Genomic DNA, 15,762 nt, shown 5'->3' on the forward strand with positions numbered 1-15,762 from the left:
GAAAACATTTACTGCTTACAGTTTCTGAGGCTGAGAAGTCCAAGGTCCATCTAGTAGTGGCTACTGTGACTCATGGATCTCACATTGCATGATGGTGGAAGCAGAGAGAAAAGAGAGAGAGAGACAAAGGCAGACTCTCCTCTTCTTTTAACGCCCTCAGAACCGTGCCCCTGACCACCATTTTTAATCCATTCACTACTGCACATCCTTCAATCTAATCACTTCCTCAAGGCTCCACCGTTCGATTACCATAACAGGATTTCCCACCCTCTTAAGAGTCACAGTGGGGGCTAAGTTTCTCATACATAAAACTTGGGGGATACAATTCAAGCTTCAGGGAGTTTTGGGGGGACATTATTCAATCCACTACAGTATGGAACTCCAGGTATACTTGTGGAAAAAAGAAACAACAGGGGAATATGGAGTTGTTTCCAGGGTGACATGTCAGGGACAGATGTCTAAAATATCTGAAATCATATTTTTTATTAGTAACTCTTAGATTCTTTTAGAAGAGGTGTGGATGTAAATGATAAGTGATGTTGAGCATCTTTTCATGTACTTATTGGCCATTTGTATATCTCCTTTGGGGAATATGCAAAGCTTTTACTTTCTTGAAGTGTGCATTACAGCACAATTTTTATCTTTTTTTTGTTTTTGACCGGTAAGGGGATCACAACCCTTGGCTTGGTGTTGCCTGCACCATACTCAGCTAGTGAGTGCACTGGCCATCCCTATATAGGATCCGAACCCGCGGCCTTGGTGCTACCAGCACCACACTCTCCTGAGTGAGCCACGGGGCTGGCCCTGAAGCACAATTTTTAGATCACTTGCTGAAATTCATATATTCTATATCTCTAGCTTTTCTTTGTGTAACATTTTATTAACAAAGTCAAAAAAGGAAATAAAGTTAGTACAGTTCATGTGAATAGATTTTTGTTCGTTTTGGGGTTTTTTTGGTGGCTGGCAGGTATAGGGATTGAACCCTGGACCTTGGTGTTATCAGCATCACACATTTTTTTGTTTATTGTTTTTGATTGCTCACAGTGTGATTGGTACTCTTAGGAGTTGGAAATGCAAAGGTAAATAAGATGTTACCTTGCTGAAGAGGATCTCAGTATTTCCTGGAAAATATATCTTGATTTTCTATACTAGACTCTTACCGAATATTTGAACAGGGAACTGTGGGGATGACTTGTCTCTGCTCCATGATGTCTAGGGCCTCTGATGGAAAACACAAAGGCTGGGGGCTGAATTAATCTGGAGATCCATTCACTTATGTCTTGGGTTGATTCTGGCTTTAGGAAGGGGCCTGTATTAGTCCATTTCTGTTGCTTATAACAAAATACCTGGAACTGGGTAATTTGTAAGAAAAAAAAGTTTACTGCTTACAGTTTCTGAGGCTAGGAAGTCCAGAGTCTAGGGAACACATCTGGTGAGAGTCTTCCTTGGTGGTGACTTCAGCAACACAGGGTATCACATTGCAAGATGTCAGAAACAGAAAGGGAGGGACTCTTATATGCTGTCCTTTTAAAGCCCTCAGAACCATGCTGATGACCACGATTATTAATCCATTCATTAGGGCATTATCCTCAGAATCTTCTCATCTCTTCAAGGCCCTACCTTTCAATTACCATAATAGGATTTCTCATCCTCTTAACAGTCACAGTGGGGATCAGACTTCTAATACGTAAAACTCGGGATACAATTCAGTTCATATCAAGGCCCTTATTTTCTCTCCACATGGGCCTTTCCAGAAGTTCTACTTAGGGCTTTCTCAGCATCAGACAGAAAGGGAAATTTGGAAGTCATGCAACATCACTTCTGCTGCATTCTATTTCTTGAGGCAATCAATCATGAAGTCCTGCCCAGGTTCAAGGGAAGGGGCTGAATACTTGCCTGGTGAGAAATGACAAGGTTCTGGAAGATCATGTGGGACTGGAAATAATGTAGTTATTTCTGGAAAATAAAATCTCCTTTTCCTACTCAGTGCTAGGCTAACCAGGCTATGGTTTTAACCATTTTTGAAAATTAGGGTAATACTTGAATTTAGCAGTTTCACATCATATCACTCCCATTTTCCATACCAGTGTGTCTGAAAGATTATCAGAATGGTGCTTATGTTTCTTTTGTTAACTCTTTCAGTCATGAGATTAAATTAGTCTGGGCTGGCAGCCCTAAGTGCATTTGGAATGCTGAGTGATGTCATAATTTCCTTACCTCTTTAGGGCTTCATTTCTTTCCAATCAATATTCTTTCTTCTTCAGTTTGATAATCATTCTCTTTGACAAATAAAATAGTTGTACAATCTGTTTTGTACTCTGTCATCAATTAACATAAAATTGCTCATCCCAGTTAGGAGGCTTTCTTCCCAAGATACAATTTTAAAAGACTATTTGTTATCCTTTACATTTTTGCAAGCCTCGGCTCATTCTGGGCTTTAGTCTCCAGACTCTTCTTACCATATTATGCTGCTGTCCTCTGTTTGTCCTTGATTATGTGGCTCTTCGTCTACCTTTTTATTTATCATGTTAAATCTGAGTTAATTACTTTGGTATCTAGCCAGGTTTTTTGGTTTCTTTGGACGTTACTCCTTTCTTATTCACTGTGACCATTTTTATTACATAGGTAGAATTTCTTTTTGAGATCCTTTCAACCTTAAGTTGTTTCTATTTACAGTGTTGAGTATGTGGTCTGATTATACTTAGTATTCCTTGTCTAACTAACATTTCAGGGTGAATATTAACTTTCTCCAAAGACTCCTGTTCTTTCCATTTTACCAACCAGTTCCCTCTTGAGCATGAGAACTAGGTCTAAAATAACAATGTTGGTTGTCCTTCTATGGAAGCACTTTGGCAAATGATGATTCATGATTTAAAAAGGGGTTTGATGACAAAGTATTTCAGAACTGTGTATTAAGAAGTATATACTAAATCCGGCAAAACTGGATATAAAAAATTGGAGATAGGTCATTTATTGCAGAATAAATGGTATGCTCAATTTGGATATTTTGGGTCATATAATAAGGGATAATTCAAAGATGACCATATATTATATGAAGCCATGGATAAATAAAACTCACTTAGGTTTTCTTCTACTTCAGGGTTATGACTGGAGAAACAGAAAGACTCAGGTGGTTGAATCCTTGACCCATGTTTATCTTTGTGAAAGAAGTTGGATTTATAACTGTTTCCTCTTCTCAGCTCTATTGGTGATGTAATCTGATAAAAGGGAAGGACGCTTCTCCTTAAGTAAACCAGTTTTCCTGTTTTCAAATTAGAAAGTAGAAACACAGGAATGTGAAAGCTGTTTTTTTTTTTTAAATAGTGCCTATTTCAGAATTAGTTTATGTTCTCTTGCCAAGGTGGACTATCTACTATAGTATCATCTTTTCCTTTTAAAAATTGTCTTTGTGTATTTCTTTGCAGATGGTCTCTTCCCATGGCAATGTCCATTTGCCACCGTGGCACCGGTATTGCCTTGAGTACAGGTATGGACGTGTTTTTATGTATATATGCATGCACACACATTCACACACACACACACACACACACTTCTTTGAAGAACTTTGCTTTTCTGTGTCTCTGTCACTGCCTCCTTTGAAACTCAGCAACTTGATTTAGAGGAAATGATGAGTCTCTTTAAGCTTATTGTTCATTCATCTCTTAAACAATTATGAGTTCCCATTATGCTTTTCTTAGCAGATATTTAATTCATTCCCCTAGCACTTCCTGATATTATATTTACTGATATTACAGAGAGCAGAGATAGAAATGTAATAGAGGTGAGCTGGATGACTGATCATTGACAAAACACAGTCCAAGATCAGTCATCAACATTATTCTTCCAGAAATTCAGTTTTAGCACTCATTCTTGTCACTTAGAATTGATCAGGCCCCAAAGATTAACTCATTAACCAATCTCACAAAATCTTGGTTTATAGACCAGAGTACCTATTTATTCATTTATATTTATTCATTAATATGAAGTACAGCTGCAGAGTGAATTGTATACTGGTCTTAGTTAGTAAATCCTTTTCAGGTAGGAGGGTTTATTATATGGAGTGCAGATTATAAATAGGTTTCTGGGATCTCATGTAGGAGATACTTTTTCACAGTAGGATATACTTTACAAGAGGATTGGCTAGATTTTTAAATTTTCTCTAGCTAGTGCTGGAGACAGACATATTTTTTTCTTTTTCTTTTCTTTTTTTTTAAAAGATGACTAGTAAGGGGATCTTAACCCTTGACTTGTGTTGTTAGCACCACTTTCTCCCAAGTGAGCCAACTGGCCATCCCTATATAGGGATCCAAACCCATGGCCTTGGTGTTATCAGCACCACACTCTCCCAAGTGAGCCATGGGCCGGCCCTATATTTTTGTTTTTTTAGCTTTCCTTTATCCTTACCACATACGTTGCTTCCCACCCCACCAAAACCAAAAACTAGATTAGGTTTCCTAGATACATACTCTCAAAGCATTCTGGTTTTTCCTTCCATAACAGTCACCACAGTTGTAATTTACTTGTTTATGGTCATTCTTCCTTACTGGATTGTATGCTCTATGAGGGCTTAGATTGCATCTGTTTGTATTTTTGTCACCTAGTATGATATCTAGAGTGCAGTAGATATTCAATAATTCTTTGCTGACTGCAAAATGAATACCACTCTTTTTCTGTTAATACCCATTTTGATATATTTGTGTCCTAAATTTTGGTTCAGTGTGTAATCATATTTTCAGGCTCTGGAAGTATCTTATTTGCTTCCCTGCATACTGACTATAATAACTACCTAACTAGTATTGTATTTCAACACTGATGTTTCTGTATTAGATGATTACTAGTTCAGCTGAAAGCTACTCAGTTCATTGGGAGCAAGAAGTGGTTATCAGGCATTAGAGTGCTGCATAGGTAAATCTGAATTTGTTCTCCGTCAGTCTCCTTGAGAAACCTGGAGAACTTGTGCTGTCTCCCAGCAGAGGTGATACAACTCCCATATATCTATAGGAGGAACTAACTAAGATTGGTGGAGTGCTTTCTGTCAGCACCATGCTCTAACCAACTGAGCTAACTGGCCAGCCTTGGTGGACTGCTTTCTAAAAGAAATGTACAAACAACCTCTTAGCACATATTCAATAAGCTTCTGTTCCAAATTAATAATCCTAGGCCCTTTGCTGGCAAAAGAAAATGAGCTTATGATTTGGAACAGCTTATAAATTCCTACTGTGTTATACAAAGTCTTTTCTCCTGTGGATAGTTCTCTGATATGTCTTTAACTTCATTGTAGGGAATAAGAGAAAATATTTTGCCTAGAATCTGTATGAGGTCATATACCTGAGAGACAGAATCTTCACTCTTTTACCTTATATAAACTCTGAGCCCCTTCTTTTGGTACTTTAGTCTGGGAGCAAAGCCCAAGTTTGATTCATCACATCAGGCATCATTACCAGCTTGCCAGGAGACGGCCCATTTGTATGGAGTAGAGAAGATGGCAGCTTTCAGGTCCTAGCTTGTAGTGTGCTCTTGCTCCTGAAATTTGGTGCCAGATAGAGCTGTCAAGGTAGGAAAGGGAATTTCTCTTGACTTTTGTTTTGGTGGTATTGAAAAAGTGCTCTTCTTTCTGGTTTTCATATATTTCAAGGCCCTTCCTGGGCTTATAGACTATATATTTACTGAAATGATCATTAGCAGGGCTAGTGACTCTAGTATAGGGATCCTGTATTTAGGGAGCTGCTGCTGACACTGGCAGGAATTATCTGAAGCTACATCTCTGCTAATTAGTTGCTAATCAAATAAGGATAGGAACTATCTGAGATCTGATGCTGTCATTCCTTTGGTTGATAAAGGGATGATGGAATCCAGGTGTAAGAATGATTGGTGTTGCCTAGGAATTCTGTGTAGTTCCTGGTTTTTAACCTACTTGTACTGAACTGATAGGATAAATTTCAAGGTTAGGCCATTCTAACTCTAAATTCATAATTACTGCTTGCTTAGAGAAAGAAATTTTCATATTAATTTAAAAAATTTTAGATTGATGCCTTCTGCTCAGTTTGGTGGTATTGATGAGCAGATTTAATCCTAAAAGTCATTGGGAGAATAAGAGCAGTTTATTAGTCTATAGTTTTCCCTTATTTTACTATAATTGTCACCATTGAATGATAAAAAACGATGGTGATTCTTTTATAGACTGTAATGATAAAAAATTATTTGCTGATCATAGCTAAAGTTAAATATTTTTCACAGCTGTACTTAATAACTGTTTCCTTTTTTCTCTTTGCCCCTTGAAGGCCTTGCATTTATCAGCATGTGTCCTATTTTTCCCAAACCTTCTCCTCTAATTCCATGATAGCACCTAATTACATTACAGTAGCTGTTTTCTATAGGCACTAGTTACTCTGTTCCTTCTAATGCTAAAATCTCTCCTTCAAAACTGGAAGGGAACAGGTTTTTGCTAGGTGAATGACTTAGGCACATTACTTAACTCTCTAAAACCTTCGTTTATTTCTTATAAAATGGGCATATTAATAATGGCTGTGTCAGAATTGATGGGATTTCAAGAAACTTTATACACTGGGTGTTGACTTGTGGAAACAAGGATGAAAAGGATGATCAATTTAATAGCGTTTAATAGATCATCTCTTAGGAGGTGATGTGCACTGGACCAAATTACAAGAGGAATTGGATCATTTGGCCTGAAATGAAGTTTCAGCAACTATGATCTTTACATTCTTGTGGCCCTCCTTCCATACATTTTTCACACAACAGCAAGAAAAATCTTTTGAAAATAAATGGAATCATGTCATTCCCTTGCTTAGAATCTTCCAGTGACTGTGGCCAGCCCATGGCTCACTTGGGAGAGTGTGGTGCTGATAAACACCAAAGCCACGGGTTCGGATCCCTATATAGAGATGGCCGGTTTGCTCACTTGGAGAGTGTGGTGCTGACAACACCAAGTCAAGGTTAAGATCCCCTTACTGGTCATCTTTTAAAAAAAAAGAATCTTCCAGTGACTTTATTTGCCTTTGCACTTAGATTAAAATCACATCTCCACCATGGCCTTTGCCCTGCCAGATTTGGCCCCTTGCCTAACTCATTCTTGCCACTCCTCCCCTTACATACTCTGTTCCAGTCACACTGGCCTTTGAATTCTTTTGAATAGAGAAAACTCTTTTCCACCCCAGAACCATTGCGTGTTTTGTTGCCTTTTTTCATTCACCTGACCCCTTGCTCATTTTCTATTTCATAGTGCTTTCATAGTGTTCTTATTGTACTGGTTGTTTTTTGCATAGCTTTTGTTACAGTTCGTAGTTTTTGTAATTATTTTGTTTGTTAAATTTTTATAAATCTGTTTCTTTCATTAGACTGTAAACTTTTCAGAGAATGGGCACTGCGTCTTATCTTATTTATCATTTATACACTCTTATACTCAATAGGTGCTTAGTAAATCTTTATTTGCTAAATGTACACACCCATGTAAATCACTTTGCTCATAGTGGCTACTTTATAAGTATTCATTCTTCCTACCTTGTAATTGATCTTTGTTATGCATTAGTAATTGGGTATAGCTCTACGTTCAAGAGAAGAGGAGTCTAAGGAGTAAGACAAATATTTATAGTGCACTGTGATAACTATTTTTGTTGTTTGTTTTTTGGTGGCTGGCCAGTGTGGGGATCTGAACCCTTGACCTTGGTGTTATAGCACTGCCCTCTAACCAGCTGAGCTAACCATCCAGCCCCATGATAACTTTCTAATAAGAGATATGGAATCCCACAGGAGAGACCAACAAATACTCTGAAGGATTTGGAGAGTTGAAAGAAGGATGAATAGGAGAGTTCATGAAGAGGAGGTGGAAGAGGGCATTAGAAACTCCCGTATGCAAAGACATAGGGTTTGGAAAGCACCCAGAGTCATTGGATAATTATGACAAGATCTGGTTGTTTGAGATGGTGTTATGGCAGAAATGGCAGAAAATTCGGCTGGAAAGTGGGCCATACAGTGAGGGTCTTTGACTGTCATGCTGAGGAAGTGGAACTTTATCCTGTAGATCATGGGAAGCCATTAAAGGTTCATTTTCTCCTTTGTTCCAGTAACAAGACAATCTAGCCTAGACAAAACCATGTTAAGTTGTTTATTCAGACCATAGAGATTTTATGGCTAATATATTAATTTGATTTTATTTTTTGGTGGCAGTAATATATAAATTTTAAAAAGCATGTTCCTACTAGTTTGACTTTAAAATAGAATATTGAAACAGAACTTCACAAACTGCTTTAAAAGATGGAAAGAGGAAACTAATAGCTTAAGTTCTGTAGGGATTAAAATATTCATAATTTTTCATAGTGATAAATTCCTTGAGAAAGGCAGATAGCCAAAGCTGCCATAATGAAGGAGAATGGGAAAGGGTAAATAAGATGAAACATCCAGCAATAAGAAAGTGTGAGATTAGGAAGAGAAAATAAGGATGCTAAACAACAGATATTTTGGTATTGAATACAGCTATCAATGAATTGCACAATTAACTTGAATAGATATAAGAATGGTCCTGAATGTTTGGGGCAGTCTTTAATAACAGGTGAGAGCTGGCTGGTTAGCTCATTTGGTTAGAGTGTGGTGTTATAACACCAAGATCAAGGGTTTGTGTCCCCATACTGGCCAGCTAGCAAAAAATAAATAAAATAAAATAAAAACAGGTCAGATTGGAGAATCAGAACTTCAGTGAGAGATTGCCTAAATCCATGGGCAGACCTTCTACTCAGGCAGTCCTTCTGTTTTCTAGAAAAGCCAAAGGACATATAGATTTATAATGTAATGACAGGACTTCTGAAATGGCTGTTTTTTTCCTTCTGGGCTTGTCATGAGATAGGACATTAGGTATTGAGTCATAAATCTATTTATAGAGGAGCTGAGGGCCACCCTACTCTGCCTGGAAGTAAGCAAGAGAGCAATGCCCAGGGTCCTAGGCAGGAGCCAAGGGCAGACAAGAGAGCAACACTCTGGGTCCTAGCAGGAGCAGAGAGCAGCCCCCCCCCCCGCCCAGAAACAGTCAAGAGAGCACCACCCGGGGTCCTAGGCAGGAGCCAAGGGCAGCCCCTTCTGCCAGGAAGCAGGGAACAGAGCAAACCGAAAATACCACTTCCGCATGGGTGGCCCACCACAGTCACCATTACAGCCATGGCTGTCATAAAAGCAGCTCAACATCACAGCAGTGGCCTCAGCTACTATGCAGGTAGCCTACCAGACACTTGACTGCATTGACACAAGGAGAGTCACCAGCAGAGACCGAAAAAAGAAGAGGACGTCTCTCTCCTCAAAGCCTGCTTCAGAGTAATAAAAGAAGCAACTGCTCTACCAGATGACCAGATGTCAATGCAGAGGTACTAGTAATACAAGGACCCAAGAAAATATGACACCTCCAAAAGAATACAGTAATTCTCAACTACCAGACCCTATAGAACAGGAAACCCTTGAAATGACTGAAAAGGAATTATGAGCAACAATCTTAAGGAAACTCATTGAGATACCAGAAGACTCAGTTTGGGCTGGCTGGTAGAGGTTAGTTAGCTCAGTCAGTTAGAGCGTGGTATTACAACACCTAAGACTAAGGGTTCAGATCCCCTTACTGGCCAGCTGCCCCCAAAAATAGAAGACCCAATTAGATAACATAAGGAGAAAAAAAAACTCCAGTATATGAAGGAGGAAATTTACAAAGAGATTAATACCGTAAAAAAAGAATGTAGCAGAACTTATGGAACTGAAAGATTCAATGAAATAAGCTATCAGTTGTATTTTTAAGCAGCAGGCTAGAACAAACAGAAGAAAGAATTTGTGGTCTTGAAGATAGTCCTTTTGAAATGGACAAAAAAAGGAAAAAAGAATTTTAAAAAATGAAGAAAATCTAAGAGAGCTAGCAGACAAACTTAAGTGCACGAACATTAGAATCATGGGTGTTCCAGAAGAGGAGAAAGGAAAAGGCATGAAAAACCTATTAATGAAATAATAACGGAAAACTTCCTAGGTATAGGGAGAGACATGTACCTTCAGATCCAGGAGGCTCAAAGATACCCCAACAGGTTCAACCCAAAAAGATCCTCTTCAGGACACATTACAGTCAAACTGGCAAAGCTCAAAGACAATTAGAGAATCTTTAAAGAAGCAAGAGAAAAGCATCAAGTCACCTATAAGGGAGCCCCTATCAGACTAACAGCAGACTTCTCAATAGAAACTCTACAGGCCAGAAGAAAATGAAATGATGTATTAAAAATTCTAAAATAAAAAAACTGCCAACCAAGAATACTATACCCAGCAAGGTTATCTTTCAGAAATAAGGGAAAAATAGGGTATTTCCCAGACAAACAAAAACTCTGGGAGTTCACCACCACATGACCAGCCCTATAAGAAATCCTCAAAGTTGTCCTACATCTAGAATCCAAAAACTGATAATCACTACCACAAATACACAATAAAGAATAAAACCCACTGATAGAACAAAGAGATCTTGAAAAAATTGGTGTGGGGCTATGTAGTAGAATGGTTTTGAGAACATTTGATTTACTTGGAGACAGTCTTCTCCTTTTGAACTGTTTAAACCGATGGACATGATTCTGTTATTCACAGGAAAAGCAAATGCTGAGGACACTTAATCACATCCCAGGATTTTCATTAGTTCTGACTGGTAGGTTGTATGAGCATAGGTGGTGTTATCCTAGGATGAGGTAGCCATATCAGAGTAACCCCCTTCTAGGGGTTATGGATCGCTGTGGTCATTCCTGGGACACAGCTATTAGTCTGCTGTCCCATTTGGTGCATAGATCAGGGCCGAGTCTGTCCCAATATCTAAGGCATATGTGTGGCTGTTGAAGTTTCAGAACTTTGTGTTTGCACTGAAATTCAAAGGTTAGTGGAGGGACTACTGCAATCTTCTAGCTCCTTATCAATGTCAAAGACGTTGAACCCTCTTGGGTCATATTTCTCCCAAACCTTCTCATACTCTATCTGTTCATGGTACCTCAGTGTCTTCAGTAATTTTTTTCATGGTGCCTGTAGGTCAAAAGAAATACCTAACAGTTTTGTTTATTAAGTAGTTAGATCCAAACAACTTGTCCCAACAATTTAGTAGTCATTTGAAAAAAAAAAAATCTACATAAAAGAAAATTTAAAAAGTATTTTTATTTCATTCTTAAATTACCACACTGTTATGACTTCTCAAGCCTTGGAAATCAGATTGGACACTGTCACTACCCTCATTTCTTGTTCCACATTGATTTTCATGCAGTACTTGCTTTTTGGGTGGGTGGGGCTTGCCAGTGTGGGGATTCAAGCCCTTGACCTTGGTCTTACAAGACTGTGCTCTAACCAACTGAGCTAACCAGTACTTGCTTTTTGTTGAAAACCCAGCTTCGTAAAGAAGTGATCATTGAAAGAAATCTAACATCTAATGTTGAAACTGTGTACTATCTTGAGCTAGTGGTTCACATCATGTCCAGCAGATATTATGTATTTCCCTTGAATATTTAAAATACCCTTTAGGACCCCTGTAAGTTTGCTGTGGAACCCCTGGGCACTTTGGTGTACAGCCGGCTTTTTTATTTTTTTGGCAGTTGGCGGATACAGGGTGGTGCACAGTTTGGAAACCACAGTTCTAGATGTGATTCCAAAACTACCAGATTAGGGTCTCTGGGAGTTGTGGTCTTCCCCAAAATATGTTTTGGTGATTATGGAAAACTGTTGGCCTCGTATTTCTTTCTTTTTATTTTTTTTTAACATTTAATCATTTATTTTATTTGTTGTTATTAGTTCTTATTTTTACCTTTGGCTTTTCTTTTCTTTTTTTTTTTCCATCAAAAAAAAGAGTTTATTTTTGGTTCTCATTATCCTTTGTCTTTTGTGTGGTTTCCAAAGAAAATGGGGCGCCATCATTTTTATTCCACTAATTTCTATTTTTTTTTCCTTTTTATTTTTTTATTTTTATTTTTTTTAACTTTTATTTTGTCGATATACATTGTGGTTGATTATTGTTGCCCCTTACCAAAACCTCCCTCCCTCCCCCGCTCCTCCCTCCCCCCCAACAATGTCCTTTCTCTTTGCTTGTCGTATCAACTTCAAGTAATTGTGGTTGTTATATCTTCTGCCCCCCGCCCCGGGTTTTTTTTTGTGTGTGTGTGTGTATGTGTGTGAATTTATATATTAATTTTTAGCTCCCACCAATAAGTGAGAACATGTGGTATTTCTCTTTCTGTGCCTGACTCGTTTCACTTAATATAATTCTCTCAAGGTCCATCCATGTTGTTGCAAATGGCAGTATTTCATTCGTTTTTATAGCAGAGTAGTATTCCATTGTGTAGATGTACCACATTTTCCGTATGCACTCATCCGACGATGGACATTTGGGCTGGTTCCAACTCTTGGCTATTGTAAAGAGTGCTGCAATGAACATTGGGGAACAGGTATACCTTCGACTTGATGATTTCCATTCCTCTGGGCATATTCCCAGCAGTGGGATAGCTGGGTCATATGGTAGATCTATCTGCAATTGTTTGAGGAACCTCCATACCATTTTCCATAGAGGCTGCACCATTTTGCAGTCCCACCAACAATGTATGAGAGTTCCTTTTTCTCCGTAACCTCGCCAGCATTTATTGTTCAGAGTCTTTTGGATTTTAGCCATCCTAACTGGTGTTAGATGGTATCTCAGTGTAGTTTTGATTTGCATTTCCCGGATGCTGAGTGATGTTGAGCATTTTTTCATATGTCTGTTGGCCATTTGTATATCTTGCTTAGAGAAATGCCTACTTAGCTCTTTTGCCCATTTTTTAGTTGGGTTGCTTGTTTTTTTCTTGTAAAGTTGTTTGAGTTCCTTATGTATTCTGGATATTAATCCTTTGTCAGATGTATATTTTGCAAATATTTTCTCCCACTCTGTTGGTTGTCTTTTAACTCAGTTAATTGTTTCTTTTGCTGTGCAGAAGCTCTTTAGTTTGATATAATCCCATTTGTTTATTTTTCCTTTGGTTGCCCGTGCTTTTGGGGTCGTATTCATGAAGTCTGTGTCCAGTCCTATTTCCTGAAGTGTTTCTCCTATGTTTTCTTTAAGAAGTTTTATTGTTTCAGGGTGTATATTTAAATCCTTAATCCATTTTGAGTTGATTTTAGTATGTGGTGAGAGGTATGGATCTAGTTTCATTCTCCTGCATATGGATATCCAGTTATCCCAGCACCATTTGCTGAAGAGGCAGTCCCTTCCCCAGTGAATAGGCTTGGTGCCTTTGTCAAATATCAGATGGCAGTAAGTGTGTGGGTTGATTTCTGGATTCTCTATTCTATTCCATTGATCAGTGTGTCTGTTTTATGCCAGTACCATACTGTTTTGATTATTATAGCTTGGTAGTATAGCTTAAAGTCAGGTAGTGTTATGCCTCCAGCTTTATTTTTTTTGCTCAGCATTGCTTTGGCTACATGTGGTCTTTGATTATTCCATATAAATGTCTGTATAGTTCTTTCCATTTCTGAGAAAAATGTCTTTGGAATTTTGATGGGGATTGCATTGAATTTGTATATCACTTTGGGTAGTATGGACATTTTCACTATGTTGATTCTTCCAATCCAAGAGCATGGGATAACTTTCCATCTTCTTGTATCCTCTCTAATTTCTCTCAGCAGTGGTTTGTAGTTCTCATTATAGAGATTTTTCACCTCCTTGGTTAACTCAATTCCTAAGTATTTTATTTTTTTGGTGGCTATTGTAAATGGGCAGGCTTTCTTGATTTCTCGTTCTGCATGTTCACTATTGGAGAAAAGAAATGCTACTGATTTTTGTGTGTTGATTTTGTATCCTGCTACTGTGCTGAAATCATTTATCAATTCCAACAGTTTTTTTGTAGAGGTTTTAGGCTGTTTGATATATAGGATCATGTCATCTGCAAACAGGGACCGTTTGACTTCATCTTTTCCAATCTGGATGCCCTTTATTTCCTTCTCTTCTTTGATTGCTCTGGCTAGTACTTCCAACACTATGTTGAATAGGAGTGGTGAGAGTGGGCATCCTTGTCTAGTTCCTGTTCTTAAAGGAAAAGCTTTCAGCTTTTCCCCATTCAGGATGATATTGGCAGTGGGTTTGGCATATATGGCTTTAATTATGTTGAGATACTTTCCCTCTACACCTAACTTATAGAGGGTCTTTGTCATGAATGAGTGCTGAACTTTATCAAATGCTTTTTCAGTATCTATAGAGATGATCATATGGTCCTTGTGTTTGAGTTTATTAATATTGTGTATCACATTTATTGATTTGCGTATGTTGAACCAACCTTGCATCCCTGGGATGAATCCCACTTGATCGTGGTGAATAATTTTACGTATGTGTTGCTGTATTCTGTTTGCTAGTATTTTAGTGAGGATTTTTGCATCTATATTCATCAAGGATATCGGCCTGTAGTTTTCTTTTTTGGTTATATCTTTACCTGGTTTTGGTATCAGAATGATGTTTGCTTCATAGAATGAGTTTGGGAGATTTGCGTCCATTTCAATCTTTTGGAATAGTTTGTAAAGAATCGGTGTCAATTCCTGTTTGAATGTTTGGTAAAATTTTGCTGTGAATCCATCTGGTCCTGGGCTTTTCTTTGTTGGGAGCCTTCTGATAACAGCTTCAATCTCCTTTATTGTTATTGGTCTGTTCAAATTTTCTACGTCTTCATGGTTCAGTTTTGGGAGCTTGTGTGTGTCCAGAAATTTATCCATTTCCTCCAGATTTTCAAATCTGTTGGCGTATAGTTGTTTATAGTAGTCTCGAATGATTCCTTGTATTTCAGATGAATCAGTTGTAATATCGCCTTTTTCATTTCTAATTTTTGTTATTTGAGTCTTCTCTCTTCTTTTTTTTGTTAGCCATGCTAATGGTTTGTCAATTTTATTTATCTTTTCAAAAAACCAACTTTTTGATTCGTTGATCTTTTGAATTGTTTTTTGGTTTTCAATTTCATTCAGTTCTGCTCTGATCTTAATGATTTCTTTCCGTCTGCTAACTTTAGGTTTGGATTGTTCTTGTTTTTCTAGTTCTTTATGGTGAAGTGTTAGGTTGTTCACTTGCCATCTTTCCATTCTTCTGAGGTGAGCGTTTAATGCAATAAATTTTCCCCTCAATACTGCTTTTGCAGTATCCCACCGGTTTTGGTATGATGTATCATTGTTTTCATTAGTTTCAATAAATTTTTTGATTTCCTGCTTGATTTCTTCTTGGACCCATATGTCATTAAGTAGAATGCTGTTTAATTTCCATGTGTTTGTATAGTTTCCAGAGTTTCATTTGTTATTAATTTCTAGTTTTAATCCATTGTGGTCTGAGAAGATACATGGGATAATTCCAATTTTTTTGAATTTATTGAGACTTGATTTGTGACCTAATATGTGATCTATCCTGGAGAATGATCCATGTGCTGATGAGAAGAATGAATATTCTGAGGTTGTTGGGTGGAATGTTCTGTAGATATCTGCCAATTCCAATTGGTCTAGAGTCTTGTTTAGATCTTGTGTTTCTCTACTGATTCTTTGCCTAGATGATCTGTCTAATATTGACAGTGGGGTGTTCAGGTCCCCTGCTATTATGGTATTAGTGTCTATTGCCTTCTTTAGATCTAATAGAGTTTGTTTTATAAATCTGACTGCTCCAACATTGGGTGCGTACATATTTATGATTGTTATGTCTTCTTGATGGATCAGTCCTTTTATCATTATGTAGTGTCCCTCATTGTCTCATTTTATGGTTTTTAGTTTAAA

General features: G+C 37.8%; 1 protein-coding gene across 1 annotated transcript in view; it reads left to right on the forward strand.

Moving 5' to 3' along the window:
- SDHC (succinate dehydrogenase complex subunit C) overlaps positions 1-15,762 on the forward strand; it is a 50,546-nt gene that overhangs the window by 16,427 nt on the left and 18,357 nt on the right. Inside the window, exon 4 of the mRNA XM_063104722.1 lies at positions 3,426-3,487. Coding sequence (XP_062960792.1) covers positions 3,426-3,487 — 62 coding nt within the window. The remainder of the gene's footprint in view (positions 1-3,425; positions 3,488-15,762) is intronic.

The sequence above is a fragment of the Cynocephalus volans genome, chromosome 8 (assembly GCF_027409185.1).
Source record: "Cynocephalus volans isolate mCynVol1 chromosome 8, mCynVol1.pri, whole genome shotgun sequence".
Classification (NCBI taxonomy): domain Eukaryota; kingdom Metazoa; phylum Chordata; class Mammalia; order Dermoptera; family Cynocephalidae; genus Cynocephalus; species Cynocephalus volans.